Source organism: Medicago sativa, chromosome 1 (genome assembly GCF_051527215.1).
Source record: "Medicago sativa cultivar Bolivia chromosome 1, Bolivia_mono, whole genome shotgun sequence".
NCBI classification, from domain to species: Eukaryota; Viridiplantae; Streptophyta; class Magnoliopsida; order Fabales; family Fabaceae; genus Medicago; species Medicago sativa.
In genome coordinates this window covers 2,976,359-3,003,524 of record NC_140749.1, presented here as the reverse complement: position 1 = coordinate 3,003,524, position 27,166 = coordinate 2,976,359, and the positions used below count along the sequence as shown (strand labels likewise).

The 27,166-nt window shown below is 41.4% G+C and overlaps 1 protein-coding gene and 1 non-coding gene across 2 annotated transcripts; both read left to right on the top strand.

The window, feature by feature from the left end:
• The first annotated feature begins 1,531 nt into the window (after nucleotides 1-1,531).
• Nucleotides 1,532-26,718, top strand: LOC146951746 (ABC transporter E family member 2-like). Its single transcript, XM_085754743.1, has 7 exons — nucleotides 1,532-2,096; nucleotides 2,253-2,477; nucleotides 2,574-2,671; nucleotides 2,755-2,872; nucleotides 2,962-3,051; nucleotides 26,447-26,602; nucleotides 26,633-26,718. Exons 2-6 carry the CDS (start codon nucleotides 2,286-2,288, stop codon nucleotides 26,564-26,566), a joined length of 618 nt encoding a protein of 205 aa, XP_085610869.1. The 5' UTR covers nucleotides 1,532-2,096; nucleotides 2,253-2,285; the 3' UTR covers nucleotides 26,567-26,602; nucleotides 26,633-26,718.
• LOC146951747 (small nucleolar RNA R71) lies at nucleotides 10,291-10,397 on the top strand. The gene has a single exon (XR_015025238.1). It is a non-coding gene; the product is annotated as a small nucleolar RNA R71 (small nucleolar RNA).
• Nucleotides 26,719-27,166: the final 448 nt, after the last annotated feature.

Here is a 27,166-nt window from a genome sequence, read left to right as displayed (position 1 = left end):
TATATTATATCTTTTATATTCTAGGCTAAATTGCATTTTTGGTTCCTTAACTATTTAGATAGTATCGTTTTGGTCCCTTAATTAAAATTCGATTTATTTTGGTCCCTTAACTTCTCTCTGTTACACATTTTGGTACTTTCCGTTAGTTTTAATTCAAAAACATTAGATTTTCTTCATTTTCTTCTGGATTTTTCTGGGATTTTTGTTGTTGAAGGTTGGGACATGATTAGTTTTGCTTGTCCTTGACCAGACAACACATTTCCTAGAAGGCATAATGAAAAAGGTAGCTTTCTATTCCTTTTTTTTTTTTTTTTGAATGTATGTATCTAAGCTTTTAGCATGGTAGAAACACATGGAGGTTCATTGTTTTCTTAGTGTCCGAAGAAGCACTTGGATTTTGGGAGAATTCATATACACCAATTTATAAGTTCCCATCGAATCTAACATACCACGATGCTATGCAAGAGTATGAGTTCAACTTTTACTACGGTACAATTATCTTGTGTGAATGATATAGAAATAATACCTCTATTTATTTTAACTTTTGAATAAAAATAGTGGTTGGTAGAAAGTTTTATTTTCTTAATCATAGATTATGGATTAGTTCTTTTTCTTTCCTTTTTTACTCTCTTCGTCTTTTTTTACTCCCTTTGTCTCAAAATAAGTTATTTAATTTGACTATGTGTATTATGCACATGACATATTTTGATTATTTTTCAACATAAAAAATGGAAATTTGGGTTTTTATATTTTGGCGGTTAAAAATTTATATTTAATTCATATTTTGTTGAAAAATTCAAAAAAAATTTGGGAGAGATTTTTACAATATTCTACACATTTTTGCACAATTTTATTAAAAAAAAAAAAATACAAAGGCTACACTAGGTACCAAAAGTGGTCATTGAAAATTTTATAGAGACTAAAAGTTGATATATTTATAAGGAAAAAAAAAATATTCAACCCTTAAATAATTGACCTTCTTTGAGGTCTTCCCTTTGATCAAGGGTCTAAATTGCAAAACATGATGACGATGATGATGTATGTATGTAATTGTCACCTCCCTTTTTATATTTTCCCATTCAAACATAATTCGCCTCCTAGCTAAGGAAATGTTCAAATATAATCCCTCATACCTTATCGCCATAGATATGTTGTTCAACCGGGGACAAGGTCCTTGAAGAACTCTAACGAACCATTAATCATTTGGTGGAAAACAAATAAAATATCCTCATGACCCTTGTGTACGTCAAAAAATTGCTTATTTGTGGAACAAAGTATCAAACTCTAAAGCTGATTATGGCTTCATCATTGTATTGTTCATGTGAAAAATGACATTAGAATTTATAAATTTTCAAAGTATAATAATCACTTATCGCAAATTTATAAAATTTATTATATGCTCCCTGATAACATAACATATTATTTTGTCTCTACTTCATTGAATCCTCCCCCATCAAGTGTTTGTCAAAATGCCAAACAGAAACCCGACCCACCGCCCCTTGAAGAGGAATTTTTTTTTGTCTACCCTATATTGAAAAACAAATTCCAAATCTGCCCTACATGAAAAAGAAAGTCCAAAATTGCCCTACTTTTTCTCTCTCTCTTTATTCCCCGCAAAATGAAATTGCTGGGAAGGACACCCCCCAAACCTGTTTTGCGGGGAATAACATAATAAGACAAAAAAACAGGGCCTTCCCCCCAAAATGAAATTGCTAGGAAGGACACCCCCCAAACCTGTTTTGCGGGGAATAACATAATAAGACAAAAAAACAGGGCCTTCCCCCCAAAACGAAATTGCTGGGAATGACACCCCCCAAACCTGTTTTGCGGGGAATAAAGAGAAAGAGAAAAAGTAGGGCAGTTTTGGACTTTCTTTTTCATGTAGGGCAGATTTGGAATTTGCTTTTCAATATAGGGCAGACAAAAAAAAATTCCGGAAAAGGAAAGTGCGGTGGTGGCGGTGAAATTGGCTCTGCAAGAAGCATGTTTAGCTGCTAAACCTAGCTGTCATTTCTGGAAGAATGTTTCTAAACTGGCATATGCTCTCCCCGTCTATTTCAGGAACTAAATAATTATCTTGATGATGTTTTAGAAAGGTTAGATTTATTTTGAGATTAAAAAACCCCGTCCTTTTCTCTCTCTAAAAAAAAAAAATAGAAAAACCTTAACACTCCCATTCCTTTCTCGATTCGGTAAACTCTTCGATTTTGTATTCAATTCTATTCATTTTCTGATTGTAATTTGGGATTTAGATTTTGTTTGCGCCGTCCACTTTCGTGGACAACATGTCTGATGAACGATCGACCCTTATTGCCATCGTTCACAACGACAAATGCAGACCGAAAAAGTGTTTTCAAGAGTGCAAGAGGGGTTGTCCTGTTGTCGAAAGTGGAAAATTATGCGTTGAGGTTACTTCTGCGTCCAAGATTGCTTACATATCTGAGGAATTGTGCATTGGATGCGTTGTTTCTATTAAGGTATTATTATTATTCTATTCATTATTCAGTCACTTTTTTAAAGATGCTCGCTTTTGTTTTGTTAATAATGTGATGATGATGATATTGCTGCTGTAGAGATGTCCTTTCGGAGCCATCGAAATTATCAACTTGCCAAAGGATTTGGACAAAGATACCATTCATAGATATGGTCCTAATTCCTTTATGCTTCACAGGTCTGTGTAGTTGTGTGTGCTGTGACTTATGTTTTTATGTTTTGCTTTTTAATACAATCAAAGAATTGTAATTGTAATTGCAGGTTGCCGGTTCCCAGGCCGGGGCAAGTGCTTGGTTTGGTTGGGACAAATGGAATTGGGAAGTCCACTGCACTTAAGGTTTTGGCTGGAAAACTCAAGCCTAACTTGGGTTGTTTCACAGTAAGAAATTACCACAATTTTTAATCGTGGTGGACAAACATGGTTGAGGTTTCATTGCTTTCATTTTTAACCTTTCTTTCCCTTTGCAGGACCCCCCTGATTGGCAGGAAATTTTGACCCATTTTCGAGGATCTGAATTGCAGAATTACTTTACTCGCATTCTAGAGGGTGATTTGAAGGTGATTGTACTTGCAAAAAAGTACGGTAAGGGATACTAGGGTTAAGTATCGTATTCTAGGGTTTTGACTGATGATTAGATGCCTTGGGAATGCTCCCAAGAGTGGTATTTATAGCCTGCTGTGGGCTTGGGCTTTGGTTACTTGGTTTCCAAGTAACAGGGGTATTTATGTATTTATGTGAGTTTTGGGCGGTTTCTAGAAGGCCAATGGGCCAACGCCCTTGGCAGAGCGCGCCAGACCCTGGGGGGTCCTTCTGGAGGGCGACCATGCCCTTCTGGAGGCTCTACACCCCTTAAGGAGGTTTTGGAGTCCTTCTGGAGGTCTTCTAGGACCCTAGGAATATTATGACGGTCCACAGCCCCCCAAGCACAAGTCTTGGGACAAGGTGAAGTGATGATGACAAAGGAGTGGACTTTCCGGAGGTCATTTAAGTCTCTTTAGGAATATCATGACGGTCCACAGCCCCCCAAGCACAAGTCTTGGGACAAGGCGAAGTGATTAGTACGCCTGATGTCAGTTTTGGGCGATCGCCTGTTTTGGGCGTTCACTGATTTACGCGTAGGGCCTTGCTTGGAGTTGATAGACGTTTGGCAAGTGTACCAATAACTATCGAAGTAGTAAAAATATCGTTCCCACGAGGACTGTTTTTAACTTCAATAATTCAATTGCGTTATATAATTAGGATGTATAAAAGTGTATTTTGTTTTGCCACTAGGCAGTAGATTTGGTTTGATTTTAAGAAATCAAATAAAAAAGTAAAGATTTGATTAAGAAAATATGGGAGAGATGAGATCAGATCCGTCGAATCCTCCAAGTTCCCCTAATTGGTCTACTGCACCTATTTGTTATGAACCCTCTTCTAGTTTACGATGACTAACAAATTAGCCCTAATCAATCCCTTGAGTTAGGACCCTCTTCTTAAACTACAGCCCCTAATTCCTTAGGTGGTCTAATAATTCTTGAAGGTTTTACCGAACGTTAACCTATTATCACTAACAAACGATTATCTATTCCTAGACTAACCCTGTTTATTAGAACAATTCAATTAGGTCTAAGTTGAAAGCCATGGTCAGTGGTCATTCATTCTCACGAAATCAAGTTATATGTGATCAAGATATAAAAAGCATTAAGAACAATTGAATTGAATAAACTAGAATTGAATTCATAAACAAAATAGAGTTTCACAGCAACATGTGTCAATTAGGGTTACAAAGATTCATCTTGGATCTAATCTCTAAGAGATTTAGCTACTCATAATCGAGTTTACAAATAGCATAATCAATGAAATAATTAAAACATACATGAATTGGTAAAAGGATGAAGAAATCGCCCTTCTACCCGTCTCCGATGTCTCAAAATCGCACTTTGCTCTCCAAAATCGTAACCCTTGTTCTTCAGATTGAGTGCAGTATTTATAGAAGTCATGGGCCTGACCCGTCAAAATCGCGCCGCGCCATGTATATAGGCGTGCCGCGATTTCCCTCAAACAGGGAGTATGTAATTTTGCTTCAAAAATCGCAGCACGGCTTGAAATTGGCGTGGCGCGATTTCCTTCGAACAGACTTCAACATTTAAGCTTTTTGCACTCCAGAACAGTAGAAATTGCATAAGAACTCTATCAAAATGTCACAATAAGTCCCTAATATTACGTAATGACAGAATGTCATCACAACCCCAAACTTAAACCATTCCTTGTCCTCAAGGAATTTGCTTGCAACAGTGACAAACGACAGTAAAATAACAGTTACCTGACAAAACGATAGTACCCAAAAGTTCATTCTCCTTCTAGCTAAAGATGAGCTAGTTTGACTTGTTCGCATCCACCAATTCACAACTCCACGCAACAATATGAAATAGGGTTCTACCAGTCGACATGCAGGTCTACATATTACCATACGCTTGAAAAGTTTCTAAACATCAATCAAAGTCAATATCATTACACACTTTTGAGGTCTTAGGGTTGTAACGGGGCTTAGGTGAAAGGTGGGATATATTTGGATAAGTAGGCTACACAAAATTTGAGTTAGGCATTCCTACGGAAATTAAAGCACAAAATTCAATCCTTCGATCATTCACCTTGTGGAAATACAATCAATGCAAAGGTACTAGAGAATATTTTTAACATTTAGGGACAATCGATTTTGAAGTTACTCGGATTTTAAATGTTTTGTCCCTTTTTCATCATTCAATTTCTTTTTTTTTTTTTTGATACACCATTTTTGTGTATATTTTGCATGACAATTTCATAATTCTTTTCTTTTTTTGTTCTCTTATTCTCTAGTACCCCCACCCCAAACTTAGGTGGTTGCAAATTCCAATAGCAACCCCAAACTTAATCTTTAGCAACATTCTACAATGCCTTAACTCAGAAATTCATTAAGGGACGAGTCCTAAAAGTCTCTAGGCTTGTAATGTAGTTTGTCACCGAACAAAAAGTTCTAATCCTACCGGCTCACAATTGGTTAAGAAAGGATAAATTCAACAAATTAAAACAGGGTAGGCTTCAAAAAGGCTCACAGGACCAAGCACTTTTGCCTCAGTGTGTAATTGACAAAGACCAATCAATAATAGAGAAACAATGCAAGTTCTAGAAATGTAGTTGCATGTAAAACTAATCTAAATATAAGTAAATTGAAAAACAAATTTGGCAATGAACCTTATGGCTGAGATTTCTGGGAGTATGTGACTACCTAGCAACGCCGTACACTTCGCCTTTGAATCAAGTCACCCCTCCTTTAGAACTTTTGGAATACCGTTTCATCAAACAATTGTTACTAAACTGGAATAGGTCAGATGAAACAAAACAAATTCATTAATAAAACAAGTGCAGGAGCAATTACAATAGGGAAATAAGTTCAATGGACTTCGACATTAAAAAGAAAATAAAAAGAAAATACATCAAAAGAAAAATGACTGAAAAATAAAATACAAAGCAGAAAATGCTAATCCATCAGTAGATCAGCCCATGTCTTGATCATCATCCGAGTGTCCAGCCCCTGGTGTCCTCAATCCTTCAAAGATGCCATCCCCTTGATCTTGCTCGGTGGTATTGAAATCATCAGTGATTTCCCTCCTCATGCGCAGCCCATACTCTTCTTGATGTGTAAAATATTGCTCCATGTGCTCACGGGAGCCTCCAAACCTCTCATAAGACCCACGAATCGGACCCATATGCAATTGAGCCTCCGCAGCAAACGCAGCTGAGAACCTAGGACGGTTCACCCACAGCTGGTCCGAAGTCTCATTCATCCAATTAGCTTGCACATGCATGAATTCCTCAAGCTTTGGGTGAAGAGGAGCATAACCCCCTTGGCTACTACTCCCTCCTTGCTCCATTCGTTGTTGCCTTGCTGCCTCCCTCTCTCTCTCCTTCATATAGCCTTCATACTTCTTCACAAACCCATCCATGACCGAGTCGGTGATTGGCTTCATATTGCTTGTGTTAAGATCACTATCATAAGCCGGCACCAATTCTTGCTCACACAACCAATTAATTAGACTCCCATGTCCCAATTGTGTGGTGTTCCCGGTTGCTAGATCATGAAGACTATTGGCCAAGAGGCGGCCAATATCTATAGGGTGCCCCTTGATGATGGCATAGGCAGCAAGCACCCTCTTGAGAGGAATTTCAGAAGTGCAAGATGCACTCTCAAGAGTCTGGACCACATATGATACCCACGCCTTGGGTATCGGCAGCATCTCCGCATAAGTAAGCATCCGGGACTTTTTCCAAGTCGACCCAGGCCTACACATGGTTGTGATGATCTCATCAAATGTATCCTCCGTAATGGCAAATCTCTCCCTCCTCAATTTTTCTACCCAACACTCCTCCGGTGCTTGAACATTCAGCCATGCGTTGAGAGCATCCGGGCTGAAATCAATGTACTTTCCTCGAACAAAAGATTGAAAGGGTGTATCGGACACCCTTGCATTTGCAAAGAATTCGACGATCACCGTTTTGTTGTTTGCCTCGTCGATCATCTCATTCAATCTCGTCCACCCCCTCCTTCTTAATTCAGACTCAAAGAAAGGATATTTCACTAGCTTTGTGAAATCAAACTTCCTCTCCCCTATGACTTCGAAACTTTTCATAGATTGATGGAACTCTTGGGCTTGGTCATTGATGAAATGGATGGCGTTTTCGGGTGGTTCGGATGCGGCACGAGGGCGTTTGGATTTGCTTGTGGATGGTTTGGGGTTGGTAGTTTTCTTTGAGCGGGTGTTTCTTTGGTTGGAGGCCATTTGTGGTTTAGGAAGATGGTGAAGGGAAAGTTTTGTGAAGTTTGGGAAGGTTTGAAATGATTGTGGTTTGATGGTGGTTTGGATTGGTGAATTTGTGATAGTAATGTGGTATGATGATGGTTAGGAAGTGAAAAAGGAGATGAGGATGAGGAGAATTCGTAAATGGAAGTTTAGGGAAGTTTTGGTAGAGAAAGGTAGGAAGAATGGAATGAAAATGATGATGAACAGTGAAGGTTTTATAGTGCTGTTTGGGCAAAATCGCGGCACGCCAATATGCAAGGCGCGGCGCGATTTTGCATTGTAACGGGCAATAACGGGCAAATTTTTGTAACGGCTAGTAACGGATAGTTCCAACGGCTATATTTTTTTCACATAACAGCCAAAATCGCGCCGCGGTGGATAATAGGCGTGCCGCGATTTTGGTGAAACAGGGGGTCACCTTTGCTGCTTCTGAAAATCGCGCTGCGGCCATATATAGGCGCGGCTCGATTTTGAATGTACAGGGGGGAATTCTTTGCTTCCTCAGGCCAAAATTTTTGTTTTCTTGAAAAATGCCTGAGTTCATTGAATCTTTGAAAAACTTTTGAGGAGAGAATCATGCAAGACATCAGTACCTTGCATGATTTTCTTGGCAAGAGGTATCCTTGAAAAAAAAAATTTTAAAACTTCCCTGCCTTGTATTAAAAGAAAAGAAAAATATTTTTGTGTTTTTGTTTTTGAAAGCAATAAAATCATACCTGAAAAATAAATAGTGGGTTGCCTCCCACTCAGCGCTTCTTTACCGTCACTAGCTTGACTGATGACTATCCCTAAGGATCAGTTGATGTGGCTCCCTCTTCATTGTTTGGGAGTCCTCCTTTACGGTACCGTTTCAGCTTTTGTTCCTTACCCTTGAAAGTTCCTTGTGCACCAGACCTTTTTAGGTCCACAGCTTCATCAACAGGCTTGTTTCTTGCCAACCCTTCGTCACAGTACCTCCTAATTCTTTCTAAAGTATCAGAGAGAGTTGAAAGCATACACCATTGAAAAGCAGCCGGCCCATTACGCATCCCACAGGGAATCCTCTTATAAGCCAATTTACCACCTGGACCAGTGGTAGTAGTCTTTATTTCATTGTTACCAGTTGTCAATCCCCCATACTTGTTGTCACGGATGTCTCCTGATGATTGTTGTTGCATCTGTTCTTTGCTTACTTCCAGTTGCTTAACACCCTCTATCATTCCAACATCTTCAATCACTTCTTGTTTATCTATAGATTCCACACTTTCCACCTCCTTAGATTGAATAGGTTGAGATTCAAGGGATTTATCTTCGACTGTTTCTTCCACAACGTCAATCCGGTAACACTTGGGATTCTCATCTTGGTGCTTCATTGCCTCAAAGATATTGAAGACTACCTGCTCCTTATGGAACCTCAACATTAGCTCTCCACGTTCAACATCAATCAAAGCACGACCAGTTGCAAGGAAAGGTCTTCCTAGAATGAGTGGCATGTCTTCATCTTCAGCCATGTCTAGGACCACAAAATCTGCTGGGAACACCAAGTCATTAACCTTGACTAGCACATCTTCAAGTATACCGACAGGATAAGAGATTGACCGATCAGCTAAAGTAATAGTCATTCTTGTTGGTTTTGGTTCCCCACACTTAAGCTTCTTCATCATTGAAAGTGGCATCAGATTTATACTTGCTCCCAAGTCACATAAAGCTCTTCCAATGTCTACTGGTCCAATTGAACAGGGGATAGTAAAAGCTCCAGGATCCTTCAGCTTAGGTTGCAGCTTCTTTTGAAGAATAGCACTACAATTCTCAGAAAGTGCTATGTTCTCATCATCCTTAGGCTTCCTTCGTTTAGTCAACAAGTCTTTCATGAACTTAGCATACGACGACATTTGATCAAGAGCTTCACCGAAAGGAATATTCACCTGGAGTTGTGAGAAAAGTTGCATGAACTTCTTGAATTGGCCTTCATCCTTTTCTTTCTTCTTTGAAAGGTGAGGGTATGGAAGCTTCACATATGATGGAATAACCTGTGGTTTGTCTCCATCTTTCAAAATTTGACTCTTCGACTTCCTCAAGATTGAATCTTCATCAATTAACTTCTCACTTTTTTCTCCCTCTATTTTTTTCTTCCTTTCATTTTCAACTACTCCATGATCATTCTTTTCAACTACATCATCCTCCTCTACCTCAACTACATCATCAACCTTCTTTGGAGCTTTTGGAACTAAAGGTGTCAAAACCTTTTTGCTCCTCAATTCAATAGCATTACAAGACTCATTCTTAGGGTTATCTTTAGTGTTACCTGAGAATCCGCCTTTACTTTGTTCAGCCAATTGCTTAGCTAATTGCCCCAGTTGAGTTTCAAGCAGCTTCCTAGAAGCTTCATTGTTCTTTCTTTCAGCTTCTTGACTCTTCTTCATCTCTTCAAAGTTGCCTTGAGTCATCTTCATGAAGTTCATCATAGTTTCCTCAAGAGCTGATGGCTTCCTTTGTTGTTGTTGAGGAGTAGTGAGCATCTGAGAGTTCAAAGCATTGTTATTTGAGTAGCTTAGATTGGGATGCTTGTTAATGCCTGAATTGTAGTATTGATTCTGCCTTTGATAACCTCCCATGAAGTTAGCTTCTTCATTTGACCCTTCTGGAACACATTCACCGTTGGGATGTTCTTCACCACATAAGTCACACTTGATTGCAGCTACTTGTTGTTGCTTTTGAGCCAAAGTGAAGCCTTGAAACTCCTTAGTTAGAGCTTCGATTTGTTTGTTCATCGCTGCTTGGTTAGCAAGGATAGCAGTTTGTTCACTCACCCCAAACACTCCTCTTTCCTTCTTCTTAGCTTCAGCACGATACTCATTTCCAGCCATGTTTTCTATCAAAGCTTGGACTTCATGATCAGTTTTGCTCTTGAGACTACCTCCCGCGGAAGCATCTAAGAACATTCGAGTGTTTGATGTTACCCCCTCAGTGAAGATTTGGAGGTATTGCTTCTCGGTGAACTCATGATTAGGGCATCTCTTAAGAAGCAAATTGAATCGCTCCCAAGCATCATACAATGATTCACCTTCTCCTTGCTTGAAGTTAGAGATCTCCATCTTCTTGTCCCAATACTTAGACATAGGGAAGTATTTCTCCAAGAACTTCAGCTCTAACTCTTCCCATGTTTGGACAGTCCCGTTTGGAATTGTTAGCAACCAATCTTTTGCTCTTCCCGTCAAGGTGAAAGGAAATAGCCTTAGCTTCTTTTGTGCTTCAGTCACGGTGGCTGGTTGCACACAAAACTCGCAGGTTTCAGCAAAATGGCTCAAGTGTTCATGAGGACTCATAGCTTCAGTCCCATCGAATTGCTTGTCCCTTAAACCGTTGAGGACAGTTGTCTTGATGTCGAAAGCTACGGGGTTAGCTGGTTGAAAAGTGTGGGTCAGTTGACCGCGATGAGTGGCTAACCCGTAGTCTCCAAGCTTAGGTCTTGGTGGTACAACTCCTTCTCCTTCCATAGTTGCAGATTTAGGAGAAGAGATTGTTTCAGATTCACTTGAGAGTTGCTCCGGTACTTGTTCTCGAACACCCGGTGGAACGGATTGAGCTAACCTTTGCGATCGGACAGCTTTCCGAAGTGCTCTAGCAGTTCTTTCAATTTCCGGATCGTACTCTAAATCGTCCGAGCTCTGTTTACCTCGCATAAACAGCAAAATACCTTAGTAGCACTGCACAACGCAAAGTAATCAAGTGAATATGAAAACAGAAAAATAAAAAAAATTAAAAACAGAAAAATTAAATTGCAAAAACCCTAAATTATAACGTAATTGCCTTGTTGAAATAATTCAACAGTCCCCGGCAGCGGCGCCAAAAACTTGATAGACGTTTGGCAAGTGTACCAATAACTATCGAAGTAGTAAAAATATCGTTCCCACGAGGACTGTTTTTAACTTCAATAATTCAATTGCGTTATATAATTAGGATGTATAAAAGTGTATTTTGTTTTGCCACTAGGCAGTAGATTTGGTTTGATTTTAAGAAATCAAATAAAAAAGTAAAGATTTGATTAAGAAAATATGGGAGAGATGAGATCAGATCCGTCGAATCCTCCAAGTTCCCCTAATTGGTCTACTGCACCTATTTGTTATGAACCCTCTTCTAGTTTACGATGATTAACAAATTAGCCCTAATCAATCCCTTGAGTTAGGACCCTCTTCTTAAACTACAGCCCCTAATTCCTTAGGTGGTCTAATAATTCTTGAAGGTTTTACCGAACGTTAACCTATTATCACTAACAAACGATTATCTATTCCTAGACTAACCCTGTTTATTAGAACAATTCAATTAGGTCTAAGTTGAAAGCCATGGTCAGTGGTCATTCATTCTCACGAAATCAAGTTATATGTGATCAAGATATAAAAAGCATTAAGAACAATTGAATTGAATAAACTAGAATTGAATTCATAAACAAAATAGAGTTTCACAGCAACATGTGTCAATTAGGGTTACAAAGATTCATCTTGGATCTAATCTCTAAGAGATTTAGCTACTCATAATCGAGTTTACAAATAGCATAATCAATGAAATAATTAAAACATACATGAATTGGTAAAAGGATGAAGAAATCGCCCTTCTACCCGTCTCCGATGTCTCAAAATCGCACTTTGCTCTCCAAAATCGTAACCCTTGTTCTTCAGATTGAGTGCAGTATTTATAGAAGTCATGGGCCTGACCCGTCAAAATCGCGCCGCGCCATGTATATAGGCGTGCCGCGATTTCCCTCAAACAGGGAGTATGTAATTTTGCTTCAAAAATCGCAGCACGGCTTGAAATTGGCGTGGCGCGATTTCCTTCGAACAGACTTCAACATTTAAGCTTTTTGCACTCCAGAACAGTAGAAATTGCATAAGAACTCTATCAAAATGTCACAATAAGTCCCTAATATTACGTAATGACAGAATGTCATCAGGAGTTTTGGCGAAGTTTTTCGTGTGGCGATCTTGACATCGATAGCTCGCCTTCTGAACGTTTCGTATTCTCCTCGTCCCCGATGATCGCCACGTGTCAAGATCTAACGACGTTGTTCCACTCAATCGTTTCAAACACGCTTCCCGAGGCGATCTTACCTTTTTAAAGGACGTGTTTGGCTTTTCACTCATTTTCATTTCTTTGCTTCCGTTTGCGGTGTTCAAGCTCCCTTCTTCTAACTCCCTACCGGCTTAAGCGGCTTCAGCAGATTTTTCTATTTTTCCTTCACAGGTATTTCTCAATTCCTTAACCTCTCTCAAATTTTACTTTATTGTTACGCTTCGTGAGAGTTCGAAATTAGGTATGGTGTTGATTAGGGAGTGCGATGAGAAAGGGAGTTTGGTTCAACCCATTGATCTAGTTGAGAAAAATCGTTTGAGGAAGGAATGCTTGAAACATGCCACCGGTCCTGATGGGATGATAAATTGGGATACTTATTATGATGGTTTATTCGGGGAGGAGTTGTTTAGCGATTTATCTAGCGAATCTAGCGCCAATTCGGGTAGTGATAGTGACTGTGTGTTCTTGTCTGCCACTTCAGGGACGAATCATAAGGAGGACGATTGCCAGGAGATTCGTCCGTTTCAGTCTCCCTTAGGGTTGGTTGGAGACGAAAACGCTTCTAGGTTAGCAGAAATGGCCCCATTTGCCTAGGATGTGCGGTTGGAAGAGTCATTGTACGTTGATGTTTCTGCTCTTGACTGCTTTAGGAGCAAGTTTAATATCTCTGCAACTGGACGAGAGGAGGACGTGGTTTTATTGTCCTGTGATCCTGACGAGCGCGCCTGTGACCAAGAGATGATGGGCGAGGGCGACGAATCCTACTTCGTCTATACCGCGGTTTTGGAGGAGTTTGGCGTGAAAATTCCTTTCACGCCCTTCGAGATGGACGTCTTGAGGCTCCTCAATGTGGCGCCTACTCAAATACGCCCTAACAGTTGGGCGTTTATTCGTGGCTTCGAGGTTCTGTGCAAGTCCCTGGGTCTCGAGCCTTCGGTTGGCGTGTTCTTCCACTTCTATGGGACCAAAGATGTTAACAAGGGTACGTGGATCTCTATTTCGGCCCATTCTGGAAAAAGGCTTTTTCCTACTTATGCCTGTAACTTTAAGAAAGAATGGCGAGATACATTTGTTAGGGTACAGGGTGCACCGGAATGTTCTACATCTTCCGTGTTGGTGAATGGAGTACCCAAGTTTCCACTTAGGTGGACTAGTACTCCTTTGGCTGTGAAAGGTTATGATCGTGACGCCATGTCGCCCTATGAGCGTGCACTTGTGGACTTCTTGGAGGAGGCCCCTTTAACCAATATTCATGAGCTGTTAAATAGGGAGGGCGACGTGGTTCGTCTGAATGCTTATTTACGTGAGTGTTCTCTTAATTATTTATGTTGGGCTTCGTTCAAGGATTATCATATGTTTTTACTAACTTGATGTATTTGGTTTTCTTTTCAGAGGAGATGTTGCCCCTTACTGGAGCGGAGATGAGGAAGTATCTCGCCGAGCTTGAGAAGAGCAAGAATCCTGACGGTTATGTGTCCAGTGGCTCGGCGGGCGTCTCCTTAAGGAGGCTAAAGCGCAAAGAACCTTCTGGAAAGGGGGATGCTGGGGTCATTGAGGTGGATGACCTGGAGGGCGCTGGGGGGGAACACACCCTCGTTTCCATCGAATCTCCATCATAATCCAAAAAATCAAGAACAGTCCGAGGGGCTAAGGGTGCAGGAGGCCGCCCCCCGACGGGGAAGGAAGTTGGTGGGACGTCGCTGAATGACGAAGTTATGGAATCCTTTTGGCATTCGGAGTTCGACATTCGTCAGTAAGTATTTTTGAGTGCCTTTTAGTCGATTTTCTTTATCTGTCCTGGGCGAGAGGTGACTTATTGCGGTCTGGCGGCTTGTAGGTACCTGAAAGAGCAAGTGCCCTTTGCGAAGGTTGATGTTGAAGCTGGGGTAAAAGCCAAGTGCAGCGACTTGGTGGCCGATATTGGCACTGCTGCCTTGAGGACCTTGCTGCTGAGTCATTGTCTAGAGGTGAAACAGGATCTGGTGGAGAAGAAGTATAAAGATGCTGCGGAGGATGTTGAGAAGTGGAAGCACAAATCCACCGGACTAGATGGCCGCCTGAAGGAGGCGTTGAAGGATAAAAAGGCCGCTGAAGACGCTCTGGAAGAAATGAAAAAGGCAAAAGAGGAGGCAGAGGCGGAGAGGGACGAGGCTAAGTCTGCTTTGGAGAAGTCGGAAGCGGCGGTGGATGAGGGACGGCGAGCTCTTGCGCTATACTTTGAAAACGGCTTTAGTCGTGCTAAGGAGCAGGTGCTTTTGTTCAATCCTGACACCAAACTTGAAGAGCTTGATCCCTTTAAGGTCATCATTGATGGCGAGCTTGTTTACGATGAATGATTCATGCTAGTTCTGATAATTTTATGGTTTTGTATCTTAAATTATGGCGACTTTCTACAGCGCCTTCGTGAACAATTTTATTGTTTTGTTTTCTGCCTTTTGGATTTTGTATGGGAACTCTTTAGTTTTTAAATCATGATGCATTTTGATCATATGATCGCACTTGTATGGGCCTGCTGTTTGTTTTTATTTTATTGTCTTTATGTTGCGTGATTTCCCTCTGGATGACGATGCGTTCTAGTTTTTTCGAGGTTTGAGATTGTCAAATTTTATTGGAACCTTTCTAAGGTTATCGTTACGTTGATCAAAATTATGCGAGCCCTTATTTTGGGCGACTATCAGAGCCCTTTCAGGGTTGATGTTAATTATCTACGTCAGAGCCCTTCCAGGGTTGACGGAACTTTCAGTCGAACCCCGCCAGAGCCCTTACAGGGTTGGCGCTTTGGGCGAGCATCAGAGCCCTTAGAGGGTTGAAGTTAATTATCTACGTCAGAGCCCTTCCAGGGTTGACGGAACTTTCAGTCGAACCCCGCCAGAGCCCTTACAGGGTTGGCGCTTTGGGCGAGCATCAGAGCCCTTACAGGGTTGAAGTTAATTATCTACGTCAGAGCCCTTCCAGGGTTGACGAAACTTTCAGTCGAACCCCGCCAGAGCCCTTACAGGGTTGGCGTTTTGGGTGAGCATCAGAGCCCTTACAGGGTTGAAGTTAATTATCTACGTCAGAGCCCTTCCAGGGTTGACGGAACTTTCAGTCGAACCCCGCCATAGCCCTTACAGGGTTGGCGCTTTGGGCGAGCATCAGAGCCCCTACAGGGTTGAAGTTAATTATCTACGTCAGAGCCCTTCCAGGGTTGACGGAACTGGCGAGCCTGCATTTAAATTTTTGACAATGACATTTCATGCAATAGTAGGAGCTAGCAACTTTTGAAAAAAGGAGAGGGCGCCTCGTTAAAAACCCCTGCCCTTGCAGGGGAAAAGAGTGCTACCCTAACCTTCTGTTTATTCAATTTATTCAAAGAAATCACAAGTCATAGTGGTGGTCTTAGGCCAGCCTTATTCAAAAAGATGATAAACTACGAAAAAAAGAAAAGAAAAGCGAAAAATCAACTGTAATAATGGCGTAGATTAGCTATATTCCAAGTGCGGGGGATAGCTTCTCCGCTCAGTTCTTCCAATTTGTAAGCTCCATGGGAACATTTCTCTCGAACTCGATACGGGCCTTCCCAGTTGGGGAACAATTTTCCTATCCTTGTAAGGGCTACCACTTGCTTTAATACGAGGTCGCCTTCTTTCATTTCTCTGTGCGCCACCTTTGAGTTGTAGCGGCGAGCTGCTCTTTGTTTGGCGGCGAATTCTCTTATGTGAGCTTGCTCTCTCACCTCGTCGATCACATCCATGCTAACCGCAAGACCTATCTCATTAGCTTTTCAAAGAAATAACTCATGAATTTATATGGTGGAGTCGTAAGAAGTAAAACTGTAAGAAGAAAAATTGTTTGCCTGCGAAACAGCAAGTTAGATGAATAAATATAAATCTTGATACCTTCTTCACAAAAAGTATCTCTCCGCCAAGTGGGGGTATCAATTTCTACTGGGAGCATGGCGTCTGTGCCGTAGACCATCGTAAACGGCGTCTCCATTGTCGAAGAGTGTGGTGTAGTGTGGTAGGACCATAGTACCTGTGCTTATTTTGACCAGGGCGACGTTCATACGTGTGACACATTTCATTGGAAGTTTGGAGAAATTAAATTGAAAATGTACTTACCTCGTGGAGCTGTTCTGCCCAGAGACTCTTGGCGGCCTCCAACTTCTTCTTGATGCCGTTGAGGATGACCTTGTTGGCTGACTCGGCCTGCCCATTAGCTTGCGGGTGTATTACTGAGACGAACTTTGTCTGTATTCCCAGGTGTTTACATAATTCTACCACGGACGAGCTTGCGAATTGGGTCCCATTATCAGATACTATGAATTTGGGTAGACCGAAACGGCAGATGATTTTCTTCCAGTAAATTTTTTTGACTCTCTCAGCTGTTATTTTAGCGACGGCTTCTGCTTCAATCCACTTAGTAAAGTAATCGACTCCTACTATGAGGAACTTCAGTTGTCCTGGGGCGAGAGGAAAAGGTCCTACAATGTCAACTGCCCATTTATGGAAAGGCCAGGGGGAGTATACTGAAGTAAGTTCTACTGCTGGGGCGTGCTTTTTATCGGAGAATCTTTGGCATTTGTCACATTTCTTGACGAAGTCTGAGCTGTCTTGGAGCATGGTGGGCCAGTAATATCCTGCGCGGAGGAGCTTTGCAGCTAGAGCTCGCCCTCCTATGTGGCTGCCGCACACGCCTTCATGAACTTCGAGAAGCACCAGGTGGGTCTCACTTTCCGCTAAACAACGTAACATGGGGCTTGTTCGACCTCGCTTGTAGAGTTTACCCGAGATGATAACGAACTTCGAAGCTCTCTTTCTGACTATCAGCTCTTCATCTTTGTTCTTGGGCGTGAAAGAACCGGTTAGGTACCTAAGTAGTGGCTCCATCCAGCCGGCGTTTTCTTCGGCGACGTGGTGAACTATTTCAAAGTTGATATTGGGCGCTGAGATTACTTCTTGGATGACGGTTCTGTTGTTGCCCGGTCGTTTGGTGCTGGCAAGCTTCGCCAGTATATATGCTCTGGAGTTCTGTTCTCGTGGCACGTAGACAGCTTCAAAGAACACGAATCTTTTGGCTAGGATTCATACCTTTTCCAGATATTTGATGAGTTGAGGGTCCTTCGTCTGGTACTCGCCTGTAATTTGGCTCGTCACGAGCTGAGAATCGCCTTTTGCCCATAAGTTTTCAGCCCCCATTTCCTGTGCCAATGTCATGCCGGCGATTAGTGCCTCATATTCTGCCTGATTGTTGCTTGCTTTGAATTCAAATCTGAGGGATTGTTCTATGATGATATCTTCGGGACCTTCTAGGATGACGCTTGCGCCACTTCCCTTCAAGTTGGAGGAGCCGTCAACGGATAAAAGCCACACGAAGGGAACTTCTTCTTGGGACGGGGAGGTGAGTTCTACCACGAAATCTGCTAAAACCTGGGACTTGATGCTTCCTCTTGGTACGAATTGGATGTCGTACTCTGACAGTTCTATGGACCAGGCGACCATCCTTCCCGCCAGGTCTGGTTTCCCAAGCACTTGTCTGATGGGATAATCCGTCTTTACGACGATTCTGTGGCTTTGGAAATACGGACGCAGTTTTCTTGCTGTGGCGACTACGGCCAGAGCCAGGCGCTCTAAATTTCGGTAGCGTAGCTCGGCGCCTTTGAATACTCTGCTGACGAAGTAAATCGGCCTTTCTCCTTCTTCTGAGTCCTCGACCAATACCGTACTCATAGCGTTTGCGGAGATCGCCAAGTATAGGAAAAGGATGGAATCTGGGTTTGGTCGCCGAAGGACTGGCGGGCTAGATAAAAACATTTTTACCTGTTGAAAGGCATCTTCACATTCTGGTGTCCACTCAAATTTTTCTTTCTTTATAATGGAAGCGAAAAAGGAGAAAGCTTTGTCACCGGCGCAGGATAAGAAGCGGGACAGGGCGGCCAACCTTCCTGTCAACTGTTGGACTTCTTTTATGCTGGACGGGCTTCTCATGTTGATGACCGCCTGTCACTTATCTGGATTTGCTTCGATACCTCGCCTAGTTAAGAGGAAACCTAGGAATTTCCCAGCTTGCACTCCGAAAGAACACTTTGTTGGGTTTAATCGAATTCTGTACTTTCTTACTTGCCCTAAGATTTCTTCCAAATCTTCCGTGTGGCTACGTCCGTCCTTTGTTTTTGCTACCAAATCGTCGATGTACACTTCCAGGTTTCGTCCTATCTGGTGTTTAAAGGCGGTGTCCATAGATCTTTGGAAAGTGGCTCCAGCATTTTTCAGGCCAAAAGACATGACTTCGTAGTGGTAATTCTTGGTATTGGTCATGAAGGCTGTTTTGGGGGCGTCTAAAGGGTCCATTCGTATTTGGTTGTAACCAGAGTAGGCGTCCATGAAGCTCAGGGTGTTGTACCCTGAGGCGCTGTCAATCAAATGGTCGATGTTTGGGAGCGGGTAAGGATCCTTTGGGCATGCCAGGTTTAGATCTGTATAATCCACGCACATCCTCCATTTCCCGTTCGCCTTCTTCACGAGGACGGTATTGGCCAGCCATGTTGGGTACTTTATTTCGCTGATGAAGCGGGCGTCGACTAATCTTTTAACTTCGTCGTCCACGGCTCTCCTTCTTTCCTCGCCCATCTTCCTCTTCCGCTGTACTACCGGTTTCACTCCAGGCTTGATTGATAAATGGTGGCAGGCAATATCAGGGTCCATTCCTGGCATTTCGGATGGGTGCCAGGCAAAAAGATCCAGATTCCTCTGTAGTAGATTGACGAGGGCGATCTCTTCTTCCTGGCATAGAGACGTGCCGATCTTAGTTGTCTGATGTGCTTCTGGACCAATGGATACTTCTTTCAAGTCTTCAATGGGGTCGAGGCGTTCTTGCTGGAAGTCTTCTCTAGGATCGAGGTCTATCATGTTGACCTCGTGAGTTTCTTCGTTACTGGACTTCTTCCTTGTTTTCTGCAGTCTCAGGCTATTGAGATAGCATTCTCTAGCGGTTTTCTGGTCACCTCGAATGGTCCCAATCTTTCCATTATCCAAGGGATACTTCATGACCAAAAACTTGGTGGACAGGAAACCTCCCAAAAGGTTGAAGGCGGGGCGACCAATGATAATGTTGTAAGAGCTGGGCGAGTTTACGACGAGGTACCTTACTCGAATGGTTTTTGCATGAGAGCCGCTCCCGAACGTTGTTTTGAGTGTGATGTAACCTCTTACGTGTACCTGTTCGCCTGTAAATCCTGCCAGGGTTCCCTTGAAAGGTTGTAGCAGTTCCGGGTCCAATCCTATTCGATCGAATGTGTCGTAGTATAAGATGTCCGTCGAACTTCCTGGGTCAATCAACACCCTCTTCACATCCCACTTGAAAATTTGCAGAGTAATAACCATGGGGTCGTCGTCGTGTGGTACGACGTCTCGGAAATCCTTGGCAGTGAAAGAGATATCAAGTTCACGCCCAGAGTCTGGGGTCTCGTATTCTTGGCACAGCATTACCTGCCTGACGTATTTCTTTCGTGATGAATTGGACTCTCCGCCCCCGGAGAAACCGCCCGAAATGGTGTTGAGCGTGTGTCTCTTTCCTTCGCTCCCTTCGTCCTTCTTCTTTTCCGTCTTTTGTTCGTTCTCGCCCTTCCTGTCCTGGGCATATCCTCTTAATTTTCCATTCTGTATCAGCTTCTCTATTTCCTGTCGTAGGTGTATGCATGAGTCAGTGTCATGCCCCCGTATTCAATGATACTTGCACCATTTGTTTTTGTCTTTTCCCATGATCTCGTATCGTGGTAAAGGTGGATCTGGGATTAATTTGGCTTCATAGACTTCCTTCAGAATGCGTTCTGGCTTCGTGTTGAGGGGGGGTGAATTCCTCCGGACGCGCGTAAGGCCTGTAATTAGTTCTTCGGTAAGGAGCTCGATCTCTACTCGACGATGGTTGATAAGGTCGCCGCTCCGTATTAGACGTTCGTTCCTTGGTGTCCCTTGCCCTCTTCTCAGCGTTGCTTTCTTCTCCCTTTATGTAACAATCTGCCCTGGCGATTATCTCCTCCATGGAATCGGCGGGCTTTTGAGCGAGGGATTCGTTGAACTGTCCCGCCTTCAGACCGTTCTGGAAGGCGCCCACAAATACTTTCTGGTTGGGATTGATGACTTTTATGGTCGTGTCGTTGAATCTTGCCAGATAATCTCGTAGGGACTCATTGTGTCCCTGGCGAACGTTGAAGAGGCTGGTTGCGGGTACTTTGCGATGGCGACTGGCAGAGAACTGTTGGATGAGTTTCCTTGTCATGTCCGGGTAGCTAGTGATAGAGAAACGGGGGAGGTTCATGTACCATCGCAAGGCGGCTTCGGAAAAAGTCCCCGCCAGTAGCTTGCACTTGAGGGAGTCTGGGGCTCCGACTACGGACATGCGAGTGTTGAAAGCCGTGACGTGCTCCATAGGGTCGCTCTTCCCATCGAAGACGGAGAGATGGGGCAGTTTGAAGTTTTCTGGAACTGGCGCTCCCCAGATCTCGGCGGACAGAGGTTGTGGTTCCGGATCGTCCATCTCGCCATGGTGCGATTCCTCTTTCTCCTCCAGTTGTTTCTGTTGCATGTTCTCCATCGAAGCCTGTAAGGCGTCGTTGCGATCTTGTAATTGAGCGAGTTGAGTTCGCATGGATTCTAACTCTTCGGCTGTTGCCATGATGAAAGGCTTTTCTCTAAATCGTACGTGAGGTGCGATTTAGGTTTGTAAAGAAAAAGGGTTGGGGTTTGATAGATCTCTGGCAAGTGCACCAAATACTATCGAAGTAGTAAAAATATCGATCCCACGAGGACTGTTTTTAACTTCAATAATTCAATCGCGTTATAAAAATAGGATGTATAAAAGTTTATTTTTGTTTGCCACTAGGCAGTAGATTGGGTTTGATTTTATGAAATCAAATAAAAGAATAAGATTTGATTAAGAAAATATGGAGAGAGATGAGATCAGGTCTTCGAATCCTCTATGTTTCCCCTAATTGGTTACTGCACCTATTGTTACTAATGATTTTCTAGTTTCACGATAGTTAACAAATTAGCCCTAATCAATCCCTTGAGTTAGGACCCTCTTCTTAAACTACAGCCCCTAATTCCTTAGGTGGTCTAATAATCCTTGAAGGTTTTATGAACGTTAACCTAATATCACTAACAAACGATTATCCATTCCTAGACTAACCATGTTTATTAGAACAATTCAATTAGGTCTAAGTCGAAAGCTATGGTCAGTAGTCATTCGATCTCACAAAATCATGTTTATATTTGATCAGGATATAAAAAGCATTAAGAACAATTGAATTGAATAAAGACTAGAAATTCATTAATAAACAATAGAGTTTCACAGCAACATAATATCAATTAGGGTTACATAGGTTCATCTCCGACCTAATCTCTAAGAGATTTAGCTACTCATAATTGAGTTTACAAATAGCATAATCAATGAAAGAATTAAAACATACATAAACTGGGTTAGAGATGATGAAATCCTCTCCGCTGCAGCCTTCTGGGTGTTAAAATCGCACTTTCGCTCTCCAAAATCGTAATCCCTATGTTTGGAACTGACTTCAGCTTAAATAGGCAAGTCTGGTTGCGCCCAAAATCGCGCTACGGTTGTGAAAATCGTACCACGATTTCACTGCTTCAAAAACATGCATTCTGCCAAGCCAAAATCGCGCTACGGTTGTGAAAATCGCGCTACGATTTCTGGTTTTCCAGCACTTCCAGATTTTCTGCTTTTCACACCCCCAGTCTGTCTAAAATTGCTACAGACTCAATAAAAACATCAGCATAGTTGTTTCTTCAAAATCTTCTATTTTTCTGCTCTTTTTGCTGCTTAAACTTGCTTGTGAACTCAAAAATATCATGAAAAAGACTCTAAAAATAGTGCATGACTGACTGTCATCACAACCCCAAACTTAAACCATTCCTTGTCCTCAAGGAATCTACTTGCAATATTGACAATCGACAGTAAAATAACAATTACCTGATCAAGCGATAGTACCCAAAAGTTCAACACCTTACTAGCTAAAGATGAGCTAGTTTGACTTGTTCGCATCCACCAATTCACAACTCCACGCAACAAATTGAATAGGGTTCACAGTCGACATGCAATCTACATATTACCATACGCTTGAAAAGTTTCTAAACGTCAATCAAAATCAATGTCAATGCACACTTTGAGGTCTTTAAGGGTTATAACGGGGCTTAGGTGAAGGTGGGATAATATTTGGATAAGTAGGCTACACAAAATTTGAGTTAGGCATTCCTACGGAAGTTAAAGTACAAAATTCAATTCTTCAATCATTCACCTTGTGGAATAACAATCAATGCAAAGGTACTAGAGAATATTTTTAACATTTAGGGACAATCGAGTTTGAAGTTACTCGGATTTTCAATGTTTTGTCCCTTTCTTTTCATCATTCATTTTCATTTTTTTTCCTTTTTTTTTTGATACACCATTTTTGTGTGTATTTTTCATGATAAAGTTCATTCTTTTGTTCTATTATTCTCTAGTACCCCCACCCCAAACTTAGTTGGTTGCAAATTCCAATAGCAACCCCAAACTTAATCTTTAGCAACATTCTACAATGCCTAACTCAGAAAAAACAATGAGGGACAAGTCCTAAAAGTCTCTAAGCTTGTAATGTAGTTTGTCACCGAACAAAAAGTTCTAATCCTACCGACTCAAATTGGCTAAGAAATGGATAATATATAACAATTAAAATCAGGGCAGGCTTCAAAAGGCTCACAGGACCAAGCACTTTTGCCTCAGTGTGCTAATGACAAAGATCAATCAACAATAGAGAAAAATCGCAAGTTCTAGAAATGTAGATGCATGGAATATTCTAATATATGTAAATTGAAAAACAAAATTTGGCAATGAACCTTATGGCTGAGATTTCTGGGAGTTGTGACTACCTATCTTTATTGCCGTACACTTCGCCTTTGAAATACCAAGTCACTCCTCCTTTTGAACTTTTGGAATACCACTTTGATCAAACACTTGTTACTAAACTGTAAAGAGTCAACTAAACAAGCAAATTCATCAATAATAAACAAGTGCAGGAATAATTACATAAACGGGGGGTATAACCGAGTTAAACCAAAATGAAAATTAAAGACAAATTGTTTGACTCAACAGTAGAAATAAAATACTGAAAATAAAGACATAATAAAAAGGATGGGTTGCCTCCCACCAAGCGCTTTCTTTTACGTCATTGAGCTTGACGCTTCAACCACTTGTTAGGGTGGCAAATATGATAAAAAGAATATATCACCCTTTTTCTTCCTCTTGTTAGGCAGGAATTCCATGAACTTGGCATAAAGAATCAGATACTCCCATGCACTCACTGTTAATCTTTTGGAATTTAAGCTCTCCCACCTTAGAGAAGGACATGCATCAATTTGCACACGAGTTATTTCCTTAATCCCTGTTGGTTCAGACTTCGGGAAAATGTCAACACTCCGCACTTTTGGATTTTCTTCCACCACAACCTTGCGACACTCAATCTCCATCTGAACCTGCTTCCTCTGAGACTCATGTGCTTTCTCAACAAGATCACCACACTGAACATCAAACTTCTCAAATGAAACTTGATTTGACACCAAGAAATCATCTAAAATATTCTGAAGTTGAGTATTGTAACCGATGTTGATCACCTCTTTCTTCCCTTCACCATCACTACCTGGTTGATTCGCCTCATAATGACCACAACTCGAGATTTTGTTGTCCAAAATTTTGATCTTAAAAGATAGCATATATTTTTCATACTGCAACTTAGCAATCTCTTCTGTGTCATAGAGAAGTACCCTGTCTATCATAGCTGCAAAACTTGGATAAACTCTTCAGTAGCAAAGCACAATGAGAAGAAAACAAAGTGCATAATATTTTTTTTTTTAATATATATATACAAAAATATAAAAGACAGAAATCCTAAATAATAACGTAATTGCCTTGTTGAAATAATTCAACAGTCCCCGGCAACGGCGCCAAAAACTTGATAGATCTCTGGCAAGTGCACCAAATACTATCGAAGTAGTAAAAATATCGATCCCACGAGGACTGTTTTTAACTTCAATAATTCAATCGCGTTATAAAAATAGGATGTATAAAACTAGGCAGTAGATTGGGTTTGATTTTATGAAATCAAATAAAAGAATAAGATTTGATTAAGAAAATATGGAGAGAGATGAGATCAGGTCTTCGAATCCTCTATGTTTCCCCTAATTGGTTACTGCACCTATTGTTACTAATGATTTTCTAGTTTCACGATAGTTAACAAATTAGCCCTAATCAATCCCTTGAGTTAGGACCCTCTTCTTAAACTACAGCCCCTAATTCCTTAGGTGGTCTAATAATCCTTGAAGGTTTTATGAACGTTAACCTAATATCACTAACAAACGATTATCCATTCCTAGACTAACCATGTTTATTAGAACAATTCAATTAGGTCTAAGTCGAAAGCTATGGTCAGTAGTCATTCGATCTCACAAAATCATGTTTATATTTGATCAGGATATAAAAAGCATTAAGAACAATTGAATTGAATAAAGACTAGAAATTCATTAATAAACAATAGAGTTTCACAGCAACATAATATCAATTAGGGTTACATAGGTTCATCTCCGACCTAATCTCTAAGAGATTTAGCTACTCATAATTGAGTTTACAAATAGCATAATCAATGAAAGAATTAAAACATACATAAACTGGGTTAGAGATGATGAAATCCTCTCCGCTGCAGCCTTCTGGGTGTTAAAATCGCACTTTCGCTCTCCAAAATCGTAATCCCTATGTTTGGAACTGACTTCAGCTTAAATAGGCAAGTCTGGTTGCGCCCAAAATCGCGCTACGGTTGTGAAAATCGTACCACGATTTCACTGCTTCAAAAACATGCATTCTGCCAAGCCAAAATCGCGCTACGGTTGTGAAAATCGCGCTACGATTTCTGGTTTTCCAGCATTTCCAGATTTTCTGCTTTTCACACCCCCAGTCTGTCTAAAATTGCTACAGACTCAATAAAAACATCAGCATAGTTGTTTCTTCAAAATCTTCTATTTTTCTGCTCTTTTTGCTGCTTAAACTTGCTTGTGAACTCAAAAATATCATGAAAAAGACTCTAAAAATAGTGCATGACTGACTGTCATCAGGGTTTCCAAATCGTAAAGGGGTTTTACGATTCAGAGGTCTAGTTTTAGGTTTCCCAAATTACGATTTGCGATTTAGAAACGTGGTCAAGGCTAGTTTTACCTTTTCCCACAGACGGCGCCAACTGTACTTGCAAAAAAGTACGGTAAGGGATACTAGGGTTAAGTATCGTATTCTAAGGTTTTGACTGATGATTAGATGCCTTGGGAATGCTCCCAAGAGTGGTATTTATAGCCTGCTGTGGGCTTGGGCTTTGGTTACTTGGTTTCCAAGTAACAGGGGTATTTATGTATTTATGTGAGTTTTGGGCGGTTTCTAGAAGGCCAATGGGCCAACGCCCTTGGCAGAGCGCGCCAGACCCTGGGGGGTCCTTCTGGAGGGCGACCATGCCCTTCTGGAGGCTCTACGCCCCTTAAGGAGGTTTTGGAGTCCTTCTGGAGGTCTTCTAGGACCCTAGGAATATTATGACGGTCCACAGCCCCCCAAGCACAAGTCTTGGGACAAGGCGAAGTGATGATGACAAAGGAGTGGACTTTCCGGAGGTCATTTAAGTCTCTTTAGGAATATCATGACGGTCCAGTGATGTTTATGTCCTTATTCAATACCCTTAACCATATTATCGGGAAACTACAGTAATACAAATTGGAAAGCCTTGTAATGCATAATAATATAAGAATTGTTTGTAAGCATTATGTTTGGAATTCCTCATTCATTGCGGTCCCCCTAGCTGCCTAATTGTGGCATTTGGGTTGCCTTTCGTTGTCCGGCACTTTCATTGTGTTGGGTGGGAAAGGGGTGATTTAGTCCCACATTTCTCAGAGATATGGCATGTGTAATGTTTATAAAGCATGGGCAGCCCTTGCCTTTAAAGTCTAAGGTTGAGTTAGGCTCAACCAAAAATTTAAGGCATTATTATCCATAATATTAGTTATATTTGATTTCACTGTTGCAGCATCTTGATGTCACATTTAGAAGAGACCCAACTAATTTTTGCCCAAGGATCAACAAACTTGAATCAACAAAGGACAGAGAGCAAAAGAATGCTGGGTCTTATTATTACCTTGATGACTGAGTTTAACATTGGAGGTCTGTCTGGGTAACAATGGAGGTCTGGACGATGATCTGGGTAACAATGGAGGTATCGCTAATAATGGAGGTGGTTTTGATGGTTTCAATGTTGATGGAGCTTATGCTGAATGGTAGTTTCCTTCTTTTTTTTTTTTTTTTTTTTAAATTTTTAATTCACCGGATTTACTTTTTTGGTCCCATGGTACATGTTGGGAATCTTGGTTTAGCTTTGTTTTTATGTTCTAGAAACATGGTTAATTACTTGGTGGGTGGCTTTGATTGTTGACCGTTATCCTCTCCGAAGAAAAGTGATTACGTTGATAATTACGTTTACCCACAATCGTTTTGACGCTGCATTTGGAATAATGACGTTTAAATATGACGAGAATATATTAATCGTTATATTCTTTTATTAGTTTTGGGCCATGAAGCACGGATACTTCAAAATAGCTAACGTATCGTCTCCGACACGCCCCGATACGCCGATACGTCCCGATACTCCGTCGATACGTATCGACGAAGTATCTGATTTATTTATTTTTTAAAAAGTAAAATAATTCTGATATGTCGTCGACACGCGGCGATACGCTACCGATACGCTTCG